Raw genomic sequence first — 19,178 nt, 5'->3', positions numbered from 1 at the left:
TTGAGAAACTGGATGTTTAGACATCCTTCGTCTGATACTGTCAGACTTGTTTGCTTCCATGGGAAACTTTTTCTGCCTTTTCCAGTGACGGGGGTCGGTCCAATAGAGTGATGGCACAGGGAAGAGTGACGTGTCTTTTCAGAATGACTCTGCCGCATAGTGTATTCTCTGTCTGAGAAGTCTTCTGCTATTTTTGGTAATAAAGCTGAATTTTCAAATACAACAACCAGTCCAAGGAACAAAATATTTTGTAAATAGTTTATCAACTCTAATAATGGAAAGTATGAATGTAGCCTACTGTAGATCCAGCCTATTCTCTCCTTGCTCCTTGTTTCTGACTGCATTAAGAATTGGTACTTCCTGAAAGATGGCAGACTTTGTAACCAATTTCTGGGTCACAGGCTGAGGGATGGAGAACCTAGGAATTGAGGAGGCCTCAAATACACTAAAATATGCATTATGTATGTAATAGGTCAGAATTGTAGGTCAGGTGGAATTTTTCAACCTTGGTTAGAATTTTTAACCCAGTTCACAATTTGCTACTTGTATTTGGGAGACTTATTATATCTAGGGTTAGGATTTGTGGAGTTTGTATTTTAAACGACTTGATGCAAGGTTAAGACTAGACTCATTAATAAATTCAAAATATATATCACTCCTTCCATTACAATCATTGCTAGTGTAGTGGTTAAGGTGTTAGGTTAAGAGTCAGAAGGATTCAACTCCTGGGTAAGTATGAAAAAAGATATTAAAAAAAATTCTAATTAGGTAGACAGACAAACAAGAGGAAATACTAGGTAGGTGGAGGCAGAGAGGAAGTGGATGGAAGAAAGAGAGACAAAAGAAGTGATGGAAAAGCCCTTTTAAGAATCTTAGATAATCCAAAATTTTACCTAGGTTGGAAATTATGAACTAGGTTAAAAATTTTAACTCGGGTCAAAAAAAACATCACCTAGATTGAAATTTTTTTTTTTTTACCTGTAACGTACACTAAAACCAGGAAGTTACTTGAAAACCGTAGGCGAGAAATCAGCTATCAACTCTAATAATGCATAATGCGCCCCAAATAAATTGTAATCCTAGCACATCGCCTTGCATGTATTGGAAAAAAAAAAGAGGTAAAATAATTACACATAGTGACATGTATAGGACAAATCAATGAAAGATATGCTATTTAGTCAAAGTGCTTATTGTCATATGCACAGATAAAATAAGCTTCCCTGTACAATGAAAATCTTCCTTTGCTGCCCACTTTGAATGCAGGGAGGATAGTAAAAAGTAAACATAAATTAAGTTGAAAATACAATAATTCTAATGTACACTCAACAATATATAATGTACATTTATTATACATATGGGCCACTTTTCCCAGGAAATAAAAACATGTATTCTATTCCCTTCTAGTGGGTTTATTGATGGCATGCAATATTGTTATCATATCGGTTACGGTATCTTCCATGTATTACGCCACTCTCCCCAATGGAGAATGAGCGTGCAATATTGTTATAAAATTGCACGTTGTCAAGACAACACGACGTCACACGTCAGAGCTCATGCGAAGATCCAATGACAAAACTTTGCTGCTGCACATGCATACAATTTCTATGTCGGCCAGGAGAGAGAGAAGACGGGGTTAATTCAGTGCTCGGTTTAAGCACTAAATAAATCAACTGAAAACTGAAACTAAAGATGTGCTGAACACCCGAAAGGCTACCGACACTTCATCATATATTCTTCACGCATATTTACAAGAGAAAAACACATCAACGGGCATCGAAAAACTGGAAAAGAGACACATCAGAGACGTAAAACTTCTGCGCTAGCAAGTGACTGTGACAGTTTGTACACAAACATGGCTGCAAGGTTTGCTTCATTAAAAGCTGAACAACCGAAAGGCTACCAAAACTTCACTGGATATTCTTCACGCATATTTACAAGAGAAAAACTGGAAAAGAGACATGTCAGAGATGTAAAACTTCCACACTCACGAGTGACTGTGACAGTTTGTTCACAAACATGGCTGTGAGGTTCGCTCCATTAAAAGCGAATTGAATTACATTCAACCAGAATCAGCATTCAGTACTGGTAAGTTATTCTCCCCACCCCCATAATTTTTTTGTAAATCTATAATTGTTCCATTGAATGTGTATATAATAATAATAATAATAATAATAATAATAATAATAATAAGTGTAATAATAATAATAATAATAATAATAATAATGGCTGTTTTTTTCATGGTATATCAGATATATTCCATTCAGCTAGCATGACATTGAAGGAGTCGAAGACGAGTTCAATATCATGCTAGCTGAATGGAATATATTTGATATACCACTCAAAGTCAGCCAATATTTAAATATATGATCCAGTGCACGCGCACGCGCACAGACACACACACACGAGTCTAATATGACATGTAAAGACCAATGTACAATTTACTGTGCAAATTTTATGTCCAGTGCAATATTGTTTGGTGTGTGTGCAAATCTTAGTTTACTGTGCAAGTTCTATGTAGAGTGTGATTATATTTGATGTGGAGTGTGTGTGTGTGTGTGTGTGTGTGTGTGTGTGTGTATATATGTATATATATAAAAGTGGGTTGGGGCAGTAGGTCAGAACTGTTGAGTCTGATTGCCTGAGAATAGAACCTGTCCTTCAGTCCAGAGGTCCTACATTTCATACTTCTGTACCTCCTGCCAGATGGCATGAGTATTAAATGATTGTGCGGTGGGTGGGTGGAGTCTTTGAGGATGCTGCTAGCTCTTCTGTGGACTCTTCGGTGATAGATGTCCTGCAGAGATGGTAACGGTGCCCTAATGATCTTCTCTGCAGTCTTTACCACTCTCTGCTAGTATTTGTGGTCCTTGGCGGTACTATTCCCATACCACACTGTGATACAGCTGGTCAAGATACTCTCTATGATGCAACTGTAGAGGCTGTAGGGAATCCTCTATGACATTGCCATATTTCCTTAGTCTCCTTGGAAAGTACAGCTGCTGTTGTGTTTTCTTGACCAGCTGGGTGGTGTTACACATCCAGGTGAGGTCATCACTAATGAGGACGCCCAAGAATTTAAAACTCCTGACCCTCTCCACCTCAGATTCACAGATTATTGGTGGTTAATGAGGTGTCCTCTCCCTCCTCCTGTCCACTATTATTTCCTTAGTCTTGTCCGTCTGTGTTGAGAGACAGATTGTAATTGTCACATCATGTCACCAGACTTGCCACTTCTCTCCTATATGTTGTATTTACTGGACCTTATATCTTCAAATAATGTTTAGAAATCAATTATACTATGATCATGGGAAATGTTCATAGTAATGGGAAGGCAAATCCAAACAGTAAACATTAGGCAACACAAGGGTGATGGCAGAAAGCCTAAACATGGCTCAGAACTTACACAAACACTGAGATCAGCAATACTTTGCAAAGGTGTATGCAAAGACTAGGAGTTCTTAATATTTCTTAAAATGTATATCCCTCATTTCCTTTTCTTGCTTTCCTTTCATTACTTCTAATCTTCTCCCTCCAAGGAAGTGGAGAAAGAATGCAGCAAAAGGAAACAAATACAGGAGGAATTGAGAACAAATGTGCCAAAAGAGACATCCTTGCTTACTAAAGCATCACTGAAGTAAGTTATTTAATAATTTACTTATTGATGATTAAAATACCAGATATTGATTAAATATTGATTAAAACATTCTCACATGTGTACATCAGATGCTTAAATGTTTGTTTTAACTTAAAAAAGATTCTACTCATTACCTGACTTCTCCATCAGGTGTATTATTTGATGTTCATGCAAGTACTTTATTTGTACCCACTGTTTGTGTAATTTAGATTTTATTTTTTAAATGTGGGATTCTTAGAACATTTATACTGTCAGTTTACTTTACATGTTAAAATAAAACATGACTTCCAAGTAGGAAGTGCCTGTGGATCCAGCCTAATCTCTCCTTGTTCCTTATGACCACGTTTGAAGAAATGGTACTTCCTGAAATATGGCAGACTTCAGACTTTGATCAATTTCCAGGTCACAGGCTGAGGGATTATTTATTTATTTATTTTAATTAATTTTGATTTGTCATATAGTTTGTGACAGGGGAGGAATACAGGGCAAAGCCACAATTACTTTTCAACCCCTTTGATTTTACCTAATCTGCATGTATTTGGACTGTGGGGGAAACCGGAGCATCCGGAGGAAACCCACGCAGACACAGGGAGAACATGCAAACTCCACACAGAAAGACCCCCGTTGGCCATAAATTCAAACCTGGAACCTTCTTGGTGTGAGGCAACAGTGCTAACCACTGCACCACCATGCTGCCATTGTTGACTTGAGGTGTCAAATATACAGAATTATTATACATACGGGCCACTTTTTCCATGGATAAAAACATGTATTCTATTCCCTTCTAGTGGGTTTATTGATGGCATGCAATATTGTTATCATATCGCTTATCTTCCATGTATTACGCCACTCTCCTCAATGGAGAATGAGCGTGCAATATTGTTATAATATTGCACACTGTCAAGACAACATGACGTCACACATCGGAGCTCATGCGAAGATCCAATGACAAAACTTTTCTGCTGCGCATGTGCAGAATCATTTCTTTGTCGGTCGGGAAAAAGAGATGATCTAGTGCTAGGTTTGAGCACTAAATAAATAAACTGAAACTAAAGACGTGCTGAACACCTGAAAGGCTACCAAAACTTCATTATATATTCTTCACGCATATTTACAAGAGAAAAACATATCAACGGACATTGAAAAACTGGAAAAGAGACACGTCGGAGATATAAAACTTTCGCCTGAGTGAGTGACTGTTTGTAAACAAACATGGCCACGAGGTTTGCTTCATTAAAAGCCAAAGATTTTGAGAGAATTTTGGCTGCCAGGTCGCCCCGTTGTGTGTAGTTATCAATGTTGACTTTAAAAGTAACTAATTAAATTACACAGGGAAAATAATAATAATAATGATGATAATAATAATCGGCTTGACTGCGCTAGCATTGGCCTGCGCTAACACTACACCAGCTAGAAGGTAACTGCACTGCCACGCTAACAGCACCGAGTCAAGGGTAAGCTCATGTTGGTCTTCACTAATGCCACTGCTACACCGGCTGGAAGCTAATTGGACTGCCACGCTAACAGCACCCAGTCGCGGGTAAGCTAGCATTGGCCTTCGAGAATGCTGATATGAAGAGAGTGTGTATGTATAATAATAATAATATTGGCTGGGTTTTTTCATGGTCTGTCAGACCAAACGAGTCTTTGACTCGTTCAATATCATGCTAGCTGAGTGGAATATATCTGATAGGCCACTCAAAGCCAACCAATATTATTTAAACATACCAGTACATTAAATACACTAAAACCAGGAAGTTACCTGAAAATGGTAAGCTAGAACTCAGGGGAGGGGGAACTCTGCTGGTGGGGAGGTGTAATGTATTAGGCTTGTGCAATATAGACTTACTTGTGTATGTACACTAATATACATATTTAATATATACACTAATATCTACATAACATTTGCAATCAGCAAATATCTCTATTGTGCTGCATAGTAAATATGTAGAGAGTACAGAATGTTGGTAAACTTGTCATTCCTACCAAAGTGAGAATTTGTTTCAGTCAGTGATGAACACCGACTCTGAGCTTTGGAGCAACACCAAAAGTAATTCCCAATCCACAGGCCATTTGCAATAGCACATCTTAACCAGTAACTTACTGAACCACTGGAAGGAACAGATATGTGTGTGTGTGTGTGTGTGTGTGTGTGTGTGTGTGTGTGTGTGTGTGTGTGTGCACGCGCGGATCCATTAGCAGTTTGTGAAGGAAAATTGTGAATCTGAAAGCACTTCACCTATACAGCACATGTTCTGCCAAGCATCTCAATTGTTATAGCAAAGATGTGTTGGATTAAAAAAAAAAAGTAACAACCACCAGATCAAACACACAACCCAGTAGTGCTGTGTATTTATTTGTTCTTTTTGCTTAGCAACTCAACACTATCGACTGACCAGAGACAGTCTGTCTTTTGTTAACCTGGTCTGAAAAAAACTTGACCATTGATGTAATGATCACAAGCATTGCATATCTGTTCCAGTCCATAATACAAAAAATACGAAAAACACTGATTTACGTAGTTAGGAAGGAATTATTGGGTACAAGCCATAATATTCTAATCAGATGTGAAAAGAACAGAGTAAGATAATGCACTGAGGAATAAACATAGTAATGGTCATATTCTGGTAGTGGCACAGAAACTAGAAGTCTTGCGAAATATCAATGATATAACAATAAATTGCAACGTTCATATCAGTTATAAGGAAGCAAAACATATACTTCAAACTACTGTGGGAATAAATTGCTTCAGTTAGCTACAAGTCAGAAAGTAGAGACTTTGTGCAGCTTCACATTAAGCCTTTTATATTAGTGCGTTAAGAACAGCAAACAAGACCGTCAATGATGACATAGATCATTCTGGCCCTGTGTAGTCCAGAAGGAACAATCTAAAGTGGGCCACCTTGTGCAGTTCTATTCTCAACCATCCATCCATCCATTATCTCTAGCCGCTTTATCCTGTTCTACAGGGTCGCAGGCAAGCTGGAGCCTATCCCAGCTGACTATGGGCGAGAGGTGGGGTACACCCTGGACAAGTCGCCAGGTCATCACAGGGCTGACACACAGACACAGACAACCATTCACACTCACATTCACACCTACGGTCAATTTAGAGTCACCAATTAGCCTAACCTGCATGTCTTTGGACTGTGGGGGAAACCAGAGCACCCGGAGGAAACCCATGTGGACACAGGGAGAACATGCAAACTCCACACAGAAAGGCCCTCGTCAGCCACTGGGCTCAAACCCAGGACTTTCTTGCTGTGAGGCAACAGTGCTAACCACTACACCACCGTGCCGCCCCCTATTCTCAACCAGTCCAGCTCAAATATTTACTAGAAAGAATCCAAAACAGCGAAGAACTGACTGAGAAGAAGCGATTTTTGTTGAACTACTCATTAAGGCTTAATTAGTCCATAACTTCATTAATAATTGTAATGAAGCAAATCTGGGTAGAAGTTATATGCACCCTAGGTACTCCTACCTTCCTGCCAGAAAGAATCAAAATTAGTGAAGAATTGAGGGAGAAAAAGCGATTTGTGTGGAAACTGTTCATTAGGGCTTAATTACTCCATATCTTCATTATTAATTGCAATTATGCAAATTTGGGTAGAATCTTTGCATATGCACCCCAGGCAGACCTACCTTTCTGCCAAAAAGAATAAAAATCGGTGAAGAATTGAGAGAGAAGAAGCGATTTTCGTGAAATGTGGACGACGCCGGACGGATGCCGGACAACACAGGATGGCATAAGCTCATCACCTGTCAGCCAGATGAACTAACAAGGCTTCATCAATTAGAATAGGAGCAGAAAACAAGAACAACAAATGTTTGGTATTGGATTCTGATCAGAAAGGGTTTTCAGACTTTACTGACCTTTTTATGAGACCAAGTTTCTTGCTTCCCATAAATAAATGCAAGCAAATTGTTATAAATCTGCATCATCACTGTATATGATCACAACGTTTATTAATTTAATGAGATTTTCAATCATTCACAGTGTCTGGATTTTAACTGAAGCCAGAGCACCTGCTGCTGCAGTAGGACGAAAGCTGAAATACTTGGGGTCTTGGGGTCATGACCCTAAGGTTGAAAACCTATGGGTTAGAATCAAGCAGAAATCACGACACCAGAGAATGATCAGTGACGCACTACGGGTAGTGTAGTGATCTGCCCCTACACGCCAGCCAGATCCCTGGTCACCTGGCCCCTCCTCCTCCTCCTCCCTGCTCCTACCCAGCCCACTCAAGACTGCTGTCTGTCCTGGTTCCTTGTTGATGGAATGACCTTCCCATCGAGGTCAGAACTGCCGACTCCCTGACCACCTTAAAGCGCAGATTGAAGGCTCACTTCTTCAGGCTACTAGTCTGGCTAATGCGACTTCAAAGCTCTGCGAGCATTTGGTCTGGCAAAGATATTAAGCCCAACCGTTTCCCAAAGTGCGTGGTTGACCCGCCTCCCTGAAATGCCTCAGTTTGCTACTGGTCGAAGCCAGAAAAGGCTGTGACGAAGCTTAAACCAATCACATCACTCTTTCCTCTGACGTATGTGACGCGACGGGGCTAACTGGTAGATTAAACTCTTACCGAAGCCGGTCGGGAGCAAGGCGAAAACGTCCTTCCTTTCAATAAATACTTCCAGGGCTGCTCTTTGCTCTGTTTTCAATGAGAACTTGCTCCATGTTCGTAATGTTTCTAGTGAATGAAGCGCTTCCGGCATAGATTCTGTAAACAATCTATGGCTTCCGGTCGCAGTTCTACTACGTCACTGCCTTGAACACGCCTCTACCCAGGGCCATTGGAGATGCTCAAAGTTGATTGGCTCCCGATTTTTCGGGAGCTTGGAAGAGCTGTAGATAGCTTGCCTGGCCAGACTAAGCTCGCAACAGGCCCTCGTGTTGCGTCACGCTTAGGATGGGCGGGCCCAGGCTATCAGGCTACACCTCTCCCCTGCTTCCCTGCCTACTGTGTAATTGCATATCAGTTTAGACCAACCCAGGGTGTGTACTGTCTAGCCTGGGGTTATCCGTCCTAGAAGTTCAGCACTCCGTGTACCCGACTTCTACACTCATTGTACGTCGCTCTGGATAAAAGCGTTTGCTAAGTGGCATGTAATGTCACGTAATGTAATGGGTATTTTTGATTTGATCATCCAATTTCAAACCCTTCACCATCAACACAAAGCACAAATGCAGTCACAGACAACAAGTATGCACTGCAAAGGTACAGGTCCTGCATTAGCAATCCAGCTAGCTTCCATACACTTTGCTCTAGCCATAGCATATGTTTCAGCCATGGACCATTGGTTCACTGTTTAATGGCTTTGTTCATAGCTCCGTTTCCTAATGGTGACCCATGCAAACAACATAGCTTGAGTTGTTTGCTGTGGAAAATAAATGACCTCACTTCACTCATTAATCAAAGCATGCACAGAACACGTTTTATGCTGTGATTAATTCCATGAACGAGAAAATGTATTACACATGTAGATGTTTATCACACCTCAGTGGACGTTCATAAATCCATCTGCTCTGTTCGTAACAACCACACAAACCTTTGCATAAAGAATTGCCGTATATTGTAAACAACTTCCCTTTAAAAAAGTGATTTTATGGCTATGTGAGTACAATCCATTGCCCAAATTACACTTGGAAAATCTGCAGTGACGTGAAAATTTCTCATTATTGTTTCCTTTGGATGTACTGGTGCCACATTTGGAAATATAAGGTTTTGTAATGTTAGGAATATGAAAGCATGTATGATATATAATTATTCAGCTTTTTGGAAAATGCCAGATTCCTCCCCCATTTCTCATTGAAATGTGACTTCTTCTTCCTTGTCCAGCACTATTACCAGGTCAGGTTCCACGTGGGCGGCACGGTAGTGTAGTGGTTAGCGCTGTCGCCTCACAGCAAGAAGGTCTGGGTTCGAGCCCAGTGGCCGGCGAGGGCCTTTCTGTGCGGAGTTTGCATGTTGTCCGCGTGGGTTTCCTCCGGGTGCTCCGGTTTCCCCCACAGTCCAAAGACATGCAGGTTAGGTTAACTGGTGACTCTAAATTGACCGTAGGTGTGAATGTGAGTGTGAATGGTTGTCTGTGTCTATGTGTCAGCCCTGTGATGACCTGGCGACTTGTCCAGGGTGTACCCCGCCTTTCGCCCATAGTCAGCTGGGATATGCTCCAGCTTGCCTGCGACCCTGTAGAACAGGATAAAGCGGCTACAGATAATGAGATGAGATGAGATGAGGTTCCATGTGGACCCTACTGATCCACGTCATATTAATTGAAGCAACCCTCCCATTTCTGGGCTTGGGAAACAACCATTCACACTTATGGGCAATTTAGAGCCACCAATTAGCCTAACCTGCATGTCTTTGGACTGTGGGAGGAAACCAAAGCACCCGGAGTAAACCCACACAGACACAGGAAGAAAACACAAGCTCCACACAGAAAGGCCCCCATCAGCCATTGGGCTCGAACCTAGAACCTTCTTGCCGTGAGGCGACCGTGCTAATCACTACTCCACCATGCCATCCGCTCACCGAAATGTGACTATAGGCTAAAAAACACATAATAGATAGTATTTGAAAGGCTTGGGACATGTTTTGCTTTTTTATTTGTTTGTACCTCCTCCACAGTGCACGCTGCAGTCCTCCCAGCTGCTGTGCGTCCACAAGTAGAGGTGCTCGGGTTCTCTGGGCATCTCTGCGCTGCTCTCCTGAGACTGGTTCAGAGACACTGTGTACTCATAATGGATCCCGTATGTCTGATCATGGAACAGGAGAACCTAGGATGAGGATCAGAGGAAGAGGAATCCGAAATTAATTCAATGCACCAAAAGATTGACAAAGTGAGTACAATGGGAAAAACAGGAAATGCTGACATCTGGAAATGTATATCATTAAACAACTGTAAGTTGCCCGCCTAAAAATAGACACAGGAACACATGATGGATTTTAATAACAATTACATAAGAGTTTTTTTTTTTCCTGCCCTAGTGGAATAATGTAATGTCTTGCTGTCTGCATGGTTCAGGAGGTGCATAACTAACACACTCCAGTTAGTCTAGAATACAGCAGCCAGAGTTCTTACAAGAACAAGAAAATTCTATATTATCCACATTATACTGGCCCTCTGTAAAATGTTGCATTGATTTTAAAATGCCGTCGAGGAGGAGACTGTGGAGTCTCCAGGCCAAAACCAGCAGGCTCAAGAACAGTTTCTTTCACCCGGAAGTCAGGAGGCTCAACTCCCTCCCTGTTCTGCCCCTCCTCCCCCTCTGCCCCCTGCCACAGATTCTGCTCGCACACCCCCCTTCAGCATCTGACATGTCATCCTCACAGTTTCCCCCCCCCAACACACACACACACACACACACACACACACACACACACACACATACATCTCATCGTTCATTAACACACTGAACTCAGGGACTGCACATCTCACTTTACCTCGCTCATTTGCACTATTCCGCACTACCTCATCTTAACAGCTGCTAGTTTGTTTATACTGCTTATTTCATGTTTCATGTTTACCTGCTATACCTCAAGTCACGGGCGCAGATAGAGGGTGGGACGGGTGGGATTCGTCCCACCCAGATTTAAATTCACCTCGTTCGGTCCCCCCCCACTTATAGGGAGGAAAAAATGTCTATGCTGTTTTTCTTTGCATAAGGCAAACCTCACGGAAAAATCAAAAGACTAATTACCATTCGGTTTATTGAGGTGCACAGCAGTACATACATACAGTGGTGCTTGAAAGTTTGTGAACCCCTTAGAATTTTCTATATTTCTGCATAAATATGACATAAAACATCATCAGATTTTCACACAAGTCATAAAAGTAGATAAAGAGAACCCAGTTAAACTAATGAGACAAAAATATTATACTTGGTCATTTATTTATTGAGGAAAATAATCCAATATTACATATCTGTGAGTGGCAAAAGTATGTGAACCTCTCGGATTAACAATTAATTTGAAGGTGAAATTAGAGTCAGGTGTTTTCAATCAATGGGATGACAATCAGGTGTGAGTGGGCACCCTGTTTTATTTAAAGAACAGGGATCTATCAAAGTCTGATCTTCACAACACATGTTTGTGGAAGTGTATCATAGCACGAACAAAGGAGATTTCTGAGGACCTCAGAAAAAGCGTTGTTGATGCTCATCAGGCTGGAAAAGGTTACAAAACCATCTCTAAAGAGTTTGGACTCCACCAATCCACAGTCAGACAGATTGTGTACAAATGGAGGAAATTCACGACCATTGTTACCCTCCCCAGGAGTGGTCGACCAACAAAGATCACTCCAAGAGCAAGGCGTGTAATAGTTGGCGAGGTCACAAAGGGCCCCAGGGTAACTTCTAAGCAACTGAAGGCCTCTTTCACATTGGCTAATGTTAATGTTCATGAGTCCACCATCAGGAGAACACTGAACAACAATGGTGTACATGGCAGGGTTGCAAGGTGAAAGTCACTGCTCTCCAAAAAGAACATTGCTGCTTGTCTGCAGTTTACTAAAGATCACGTGGACAAGCCAGAAGGCTATTGGAAAAATGTTTTGTGGACGGATGAGACCAAAATAGAACTTTTTGGTTTAAATGAGAAGTGTTATGTTTGGAGAAAGGAAAACACTGTATTCCAGCATAAGAACCTTATCCCATCTGTGAAACATGGTGGTGGTAGTATCATGGTTTGGGCCTGTTTTGCTGCATCTGGGCCAGGACGGCTTGCCATCATTGATGAAACAATGAATTCTGAATTATACCAGCGAATTCTAAAGGAAAATGTCAGGACATCTGTCCATGAACTGAATCTCAAGAGAAGGTGGGTCATGCAACAAGACAATGACCCTAAGCACACAAGTCATTCTACCAAAGAATGGTTAAAGAAAAATAAAGTTAATGTTTTGGAATGGCCAAGTCAAAGTCCTGACCTTAATCCAATCGAAATGTTGTGGAAGGACCTAAAGCGAGCAGTTCATGTGAGGAAACCCACAAACATCCCAGAGTTGAAGCTGTTCTGTACGGAGGAATGGGCTAAAATTCCTCCAAGCCGGTGTGCAGGACTGATCAACAGTTACCGGAAACGTTTAGTTGCAGTTATTGCTGCACAAGGGGGTCACACCAGATACTGAAAGTAAAGGTTCACATACTTTTGCCACTCATAGATATGTAATATTGGATTATTTTCCTCAGTAAATAAATAACCAAGTATAATATTTTTGTCTCATTTGTTTAATTGGGTTGTCTTTATCTACTTTTAGGACTTGTGTGAAATTCTGATGATGTTTAAGGTTATATTTATGCAGAAATATAGAAAACTCTAAAGGGTTCACAAACTTTCAAGCACCACTGTAGTTGCAACAAATCACATAAAACAAAACAAAGACTGATATTCGGTTGGTTGAGCTGCGCAGACTGCACAGGTTGCAAGCTCGAGCTTGGTTGCTATGGTTACCCACAACAAGTTTGACAGGCATATCGGGGACAGCTCCTAGTTCAGGACCCCAACACGGCATGATGAAGGGTGCCAAACCGAAAAGGCAGAAAACGATTGCATCGTTTTTTTCAAAAAACGACTGTAAGTAAACTGTGCCTTACTTTATCATATCACCTTGCAATTTTTTGATAGTCTGTTCAAAGTAATGTCGTAGTGAAAGTAAAATCATACGGAGTAGAGATGCCTTTCTGGTAGCCTCCTTCTTTCGGTGGCAGCCTGTAGATACAGTGCTCAGAAGGCAGTTTTAATGTTTAATCTGGCGTTCCCTGCCATAATTTCAGCGAGCATATTGTTTCATAAGGAAACTTTGCGAAGAGTTGTTGACTGACTGCCGCTCACGCAACACATAGGCATAGTTAGAAAGTCAGGATGCACTGGTTTACACTTTACACACACACACGTAGCCCAGCCTCTCGCTATGTTTAACAGTTGGAACTTAGCGGTTTTAAAACTAGTTTTGCAATTTCTGTGCGTGATGATAATGTGTAAACTTTGGATTTCCATAGGCTATGTTAAAATGTTATCATTGTCCTGGCTTGCAGGTAGTTCCTGGTGATGGCAGTGAGGGAGGTGAAATAAGTGATCCACACGAGGGTAGTAGTAGTGCACTAGGCTTGCAACTGCAAGAGGCAGAAGGAAGAGAGAGAGAAGAAGGGGGGTCAGAAGAAGGAGAGAGAGAAGAAGGGTCAGAAGAAGGATGGACAGGAGACGAGAAAGCAAGGGCAGAGACAGCTGGAGGAAAGGGAGAGGAGGTTGACGTGTCATATACAAAACCAAATCAACCTGACCCCAAATCTGTTCAAAAGCAGGTGATGAAGCACCGTACACTGTCATTCCAAAAAGTATGGTATGAAAAGTATCCCTGGCTGCATGTCAGTCCTGGTATTGATGGTGTTCTGTGTTTTCATTGCTCTAAATACTATAGAAGTGGAAAACCAGCACAAGCCAAGAGCATAATACATAGTACAGTTTCAAAACCACTGCAGATGCTGCACAGACCTTAAAAGCAATGCCTGTTGAAGTTCATGCCCTTTTTGAGCAAGTTGAAACACTTCTCAGATTGTTAATGGTAGTGCCCGCATCATCTGCAGAGGCAGAACGAAGTTTCAGTGGCTTGCGGAGGCTTAAAACACGGTTGCGGTCCACCATGACCCAAAAAAGGCTGAATGGAGTGGCAGTGTGCCACATCCACCAAGAGAGGCTGGACAATCTGAATAGGAGAGACATCGCCCAACAATATATTCAGGGCAAGGATCGGAAGAGAGAGGTTTTTGGATCCTTCACATAATCTGTTTCTGCATTTGAGGCCATTTATTGAAAACTCATGTAGACTACTTATTTACAATTTTATTCATGTATATATTAGGGCTGTAACGATATGCGTATCGAAATCGAAATCGCAATACGCAGAGCCACGATCCGTATCGCGATACAAGAAGGCAGAATCGCGGTAAACCCTTTCAAACTTCTCAGCCCAAAAACAGAGGCACTTCCAAACTTCAATTTATGAATACTTTACTTTTTATTTAAATTACATTTTAAACTTACTTAAATTACTTTTATTTTTTTTTTTATATCTATTAGTAAGTCGTTTTTTCGCCGACCTGCGACAATCTTCTGCGAGTCACGCAACGTCCACACTCGCCACTGGCAGAGCATTCATTTCTTTTAAGCGGTCGCCGTTCTGGTTGCGACGCGGGAAGCGAATCTGTAAACAAGCAGCTCATTGGCTGGCTAGATGTGCCACAAGCCAATCACAATCACTTGACCGGAAAGGCATGCAGTGTTGCCAGATTGGGCGGGTTTAGGTGCTTTTTGGCTGGTTTTGAACATATTTTGGGGTGGAAAACGTTAGCAATATCTGGCAACACTGAAGGCATGTCTGCTTGGGCGGAAGCCTTCTGCGGCAGTTACATTTTGACACGCGAGCAATGTTTCACCATAAAAATTCCGTAATTTCCATCTGTTTTCCGCGATCACAGAAAATCATTGGCCCTATGAGAGTGAGACAGTGAGAGAGCCACCCCCCGATTTGGAAAAATGACTTTTTCAGAACCGAAAAAAACAGAGCTTCCGGCTCAACAGTATTATTTTGAGAAATAAAACAATCTTTGGATATACATTTGTTCATTTTTGCATACATATTACTCATTCTCTGCAGTGGTCTGAATTTTTTGTTATTAAATAGTTAATGTAAGTAAGTAAATGTTAATAAGTCAAATTTACTACTTTAAAAAAACATTTTAAAAAAATCGTGGGCGTATCGAATCGTGGGTCAAAAATCGCGATACGAATCGAATCGTGAGTTGGGTGTATCGTTACAGCCCTAGTATATATATAGGCTATGCTGTTTATGTGTTTGTAAGGCACATCAAGTAAGAAGTGACTTTTAATTACATTTTGTGTTTTTTTTTTTTTTACGCCCTGCTCTTTCTGTTTTCTTAAAGAATCAGTGTGCTGAAAGTCAGTTAATGTTTAAATAAAACAGTTTTTGCATACGGCATATGGCATGCTTGGGGAGTGATTGGAATCAGTATCAGAATCAATAAGCTTTATTTCTTTCAATTATGGGTAATTAAGTTTGACAGTCCAAGTCTCAATACATAGGATACACAGACCTAGATGCTATAGATAAATACAAAGGGTAGACAAAACAGTCAACAGTCATCCAGAACACACACACACACATATTCAACCCACATGACATCCTGTCGTGTCAGTGGTAAATAGCACATGAGAGCACCAGACATCACAGGTGTGCTCTATTCCTACTCTTTATTTATTAGTAGGCCTAAGCTAACGGTTGCAGGGATGAAGGAGTGATGTTTTTTTTGTCTTAGCTGAGTAATGTCGCCGCCCTGAGGGCATCAGAGTATATTCCTCGCACAACACATGTTGGGGGTGGGGTTGGGGTTGGTTTGCTGGCAGCTTTGTCCCCCCCCAGTTCAAAAAAACGTATCTGCGCCCCTGCCTCAAGTGCCCTTGACTGTTTGGTTATTTGAACCAGTTTATGTGTGTGTGTGTGTGTGTGTGTGTGTGTGTGTGTGTGTGTGTGTGTGTGTGTATATATATATATATATATGAGTGTTTAGTCTACGTCTAGTTCATATCTAGAGTGTTTATACTGTTTATATTGTCTGAGTGTTTAGTCTATGTGTAGTTCTTATCTAGTGTTTACACTGTTTATATTGTCTGAGTGTTTAGTCTGTCTTGTTCTTATCTAGTGTTTATACTGTTTATTTATACTGTTTATATTGTTTGAGTGTTTAGCCTATGTCTAGTTCCTATCTAGAGTGTTTATACTGTTTATATTGGTTTTTTTTTCAATTATTCTATTTTTATTTATTGCATTGCCTGTTTGCAATAAATTAAAGGCTGTATGTCGAGCATGTATAGCACATTTGACAATAAAGTTGACTTGACTTGACTAAAATACTAAAAGACTGGACTACTTCATTTGGCTCCTGAGAGGTCTGCCTCTGCAACTGATACAGAATGCAGCTGCACAACTTATTCTCTACCTTCCCAGGTACACCATTCTTTGTTTGCACGTGACGTCATAGCTAATTATGCATGAGGCTTTGAACCAGAAGTGGGCCATGTTGGAGGAGATACACAAACTCACGCAGCGCACATTTGCTATAGAAGATATGCTCAAGCGGTTGTTATGTTCAAGAATTCCTTTTGTTTCTTCGCTATGCCGACTCTTTGTGCTGTAATTAGATGCGGGCACAACTCTATTTGAGACAAGGGGACTTATACGTTCTTTAGAATTCCAGCAATTATAAATAATCAAGGAGAAAAAACAAGAGAGTTGTCCATGGAGCATAGACGTCACTGGCTGTCCAACATAAACTGGGCTGATCTAAGGGATGAGAAAGCAAAAACCACACGAGTCTGCAGTGAACATTTTATCAATAGTAAGTGCTATGAACTAGTTATTAATGAAAGATTCCAATATATAAGAAATATTGGATCATTTAATAGCCTGGTCGTACAAAAACTCGCCGCGATCATTGAGAGTGTGAGCCGACAATCAAAGGCTGCGACGATTATTTCATTTTAAAAGGAGCTGTATATAATTTTTGATGCTGCTGCTTTTATTTTGCTTTTTCTTCCCATTAGGGAAACCAGCTGATCTCTACAATTTTACAGATCCAGACTGGGATCCAACACAAAATATGAGTCACAACAACATCAAAGATGGTCCTAAAGTGGTAGCTCGAAATGCTAGGCTTACAGAGTGCAGAAAGAAACGTAAAATTATTGAAGAATCTTCCCAAACGATCACAGAGTCAATCGAACAAGATTCAGGCCAATCCACTACCTCAAATACTGCAGCCTCCTCGCCCGGTGAGTGCTCTTTTATAACTAAATGTTATACAGTGTGTTAGATACCTACTGTATATTCTGAAGCAATCAAAATGACTGTTTTTAACCATTTGATGCACAAGCTAAGCAAACCCAGCTTAAATAAAAACTCAGCCGGGTCACTTTTGACCCAGGTTGTGCATCAAAGGGTTAAAACAGATTTGAGAAAAGATTACAAGATTCTAAATGTAACTCCTCTTTACCTTCCAGTCTGTACTCTCACCACTGTACTGTATATCTTACCATTCTACATATATATTGTATATCCTCCAACATGGCAGTGGTCAATGATGTAAGCAGTTTTGATCACGTGGTTGCAAACGAAGAATTGCTACGCACCCTCCACTAGCTTCCTGTAACTGCCCATATCAGATTTAAAAGACTAATGTTTGCCTAAAAAGCCAAAAGTGGTTCATCGCCCACAGAAATTCAAGCACTTATCACACCCCGAACTGCACCATGCTCCATCTGATCCTCTCGTACTGCTAGACTGGACCTTCCATCTCTCAGGGTACGAGGAAGGTGTGCATCAAGGTTCTTCTCTATTCTTGCACGTGGGTGGGAGAATGATCTTCCCTTGATATCTGAACAGCTGAGTCACTGGCTGCCTTCAAAACTGACCTACATCTTCATGGAGTACTTAAATTTGGACTTTGTTATTCAACAAATAAATCACTGTATACGATCCCAAAGTTTTCAACTAAGTTAAATGTAATGACCTATGAAGGTTTACAGTTCAGCAGAGATGCTTATCCAGAGCAACGTACAACAAGTTCAACCTAATCTGCATGTCTTTGCAGTCGGAGGAAGCCCATGTAGACACAAGGAGGACATATAAACTCCACACAGAAAGGCCCCTGTCGGCCATGAGGTTCAAACCTGGAACCTTCTTGCTGTGAGGAGATGGTGCTAACCACTGTACCACCGTGCCTTGACTGAATTAATCTCACCCTATAGTATCTGAGTAAACTTTTGCTCTATTAGAATAGATACTTTATTGTCCCCATAGGGAAATTATTTCTCAGTGAGTAAACATGTCGGTCTCCAGCACAACCGTACAAGCAGGGTAAAACACATAAAACACTTCGACCATTCAACACATATGCACCAGTCATATCACAGTGTTAGTATTGCATTTAATCCAGAAAAAGGCTAAAATTTGACCAAAGACTAGAAAAACTATAGATTAAAGACAGGTTTTGACATCAACATTCCCGTAACGAACACATAGCATCAGTCCATACCCCGGTAATGCAAAGAGGCCTTCAGAATATTGGGGAAATAAATACAATAAATACATATAAGGGCGGCACGGTGGTGTAGTGGTTAGCACTGTCGCCTCACAGCAAGAAGGTCCGGGTTCGAGCCCCGTGGCTGGCGAGGGCCTTTCTGTGCGGAGTTTGCATGTTCTCCCTGTGTCCGCGTGGGTTTCCTCCGGGTGCTCCGGTTTCCCCCACAGTCCAAAGACATGCAGGTTAGGTTAACTGGTGACTCTAAATTGACCGTAGGTGTGAATGTGAGTGTGAATGGTTGTCTGTGTCTATGTGTCAGCCCTGTGATGACCTGGCGACTTGTCCAGGGTGTACCCCGCCTTTCGCCCACAGTCAGCTGGGATAAGCTCCAGCTTGCCTGCGACCCTGTAGAAGGATAAAGCGGCTACAGATAATGAGATA

General features: G+C 41.2%; 1 protein-coding gene across 2 annotated transcripts in view; it reads right to left on the bottom strand.

The window, feature by feature from the left end:
- adamts17 (ADAM metallopeptidase with thrombospondin type 1 motif, 17) overlaps positions 1–19,178 on the bottom strand; it is a 347,817-nt gene that overhangs the window by 55,352 nt on the left and 273,287 nt on the right. For both annotated transcript variants that reach the window (XM_060941102.1, XM_060941103.1), the window contains one exon: positions 10,259–10,418. In XM_060941102.1, the coding sequence (XP_060797085.1) occupies positions 10,259–10,418 (160 nt within the window). The remainder of the gene's footprint in view (positions 1–10,258; positions 10,419–19,178) is intronic.

This window comes from Neoarius graeffei, chromosome 15 (assembly GCF_027579695.1).
Source record: "Neoarius graeffei isolate fNeoGra1 chromosome 15, fNeoGra1.pri, whole genome shotgun sequence".
NCBI lineage: Eukaryota > Metazoa > Chordata > Actinopteri > Siluriformes > Ariidae > Neoarius > Neoarius graeffei.
This window is presented reverse-complemented; position numbering and strand designations above follow the sequence as displayed.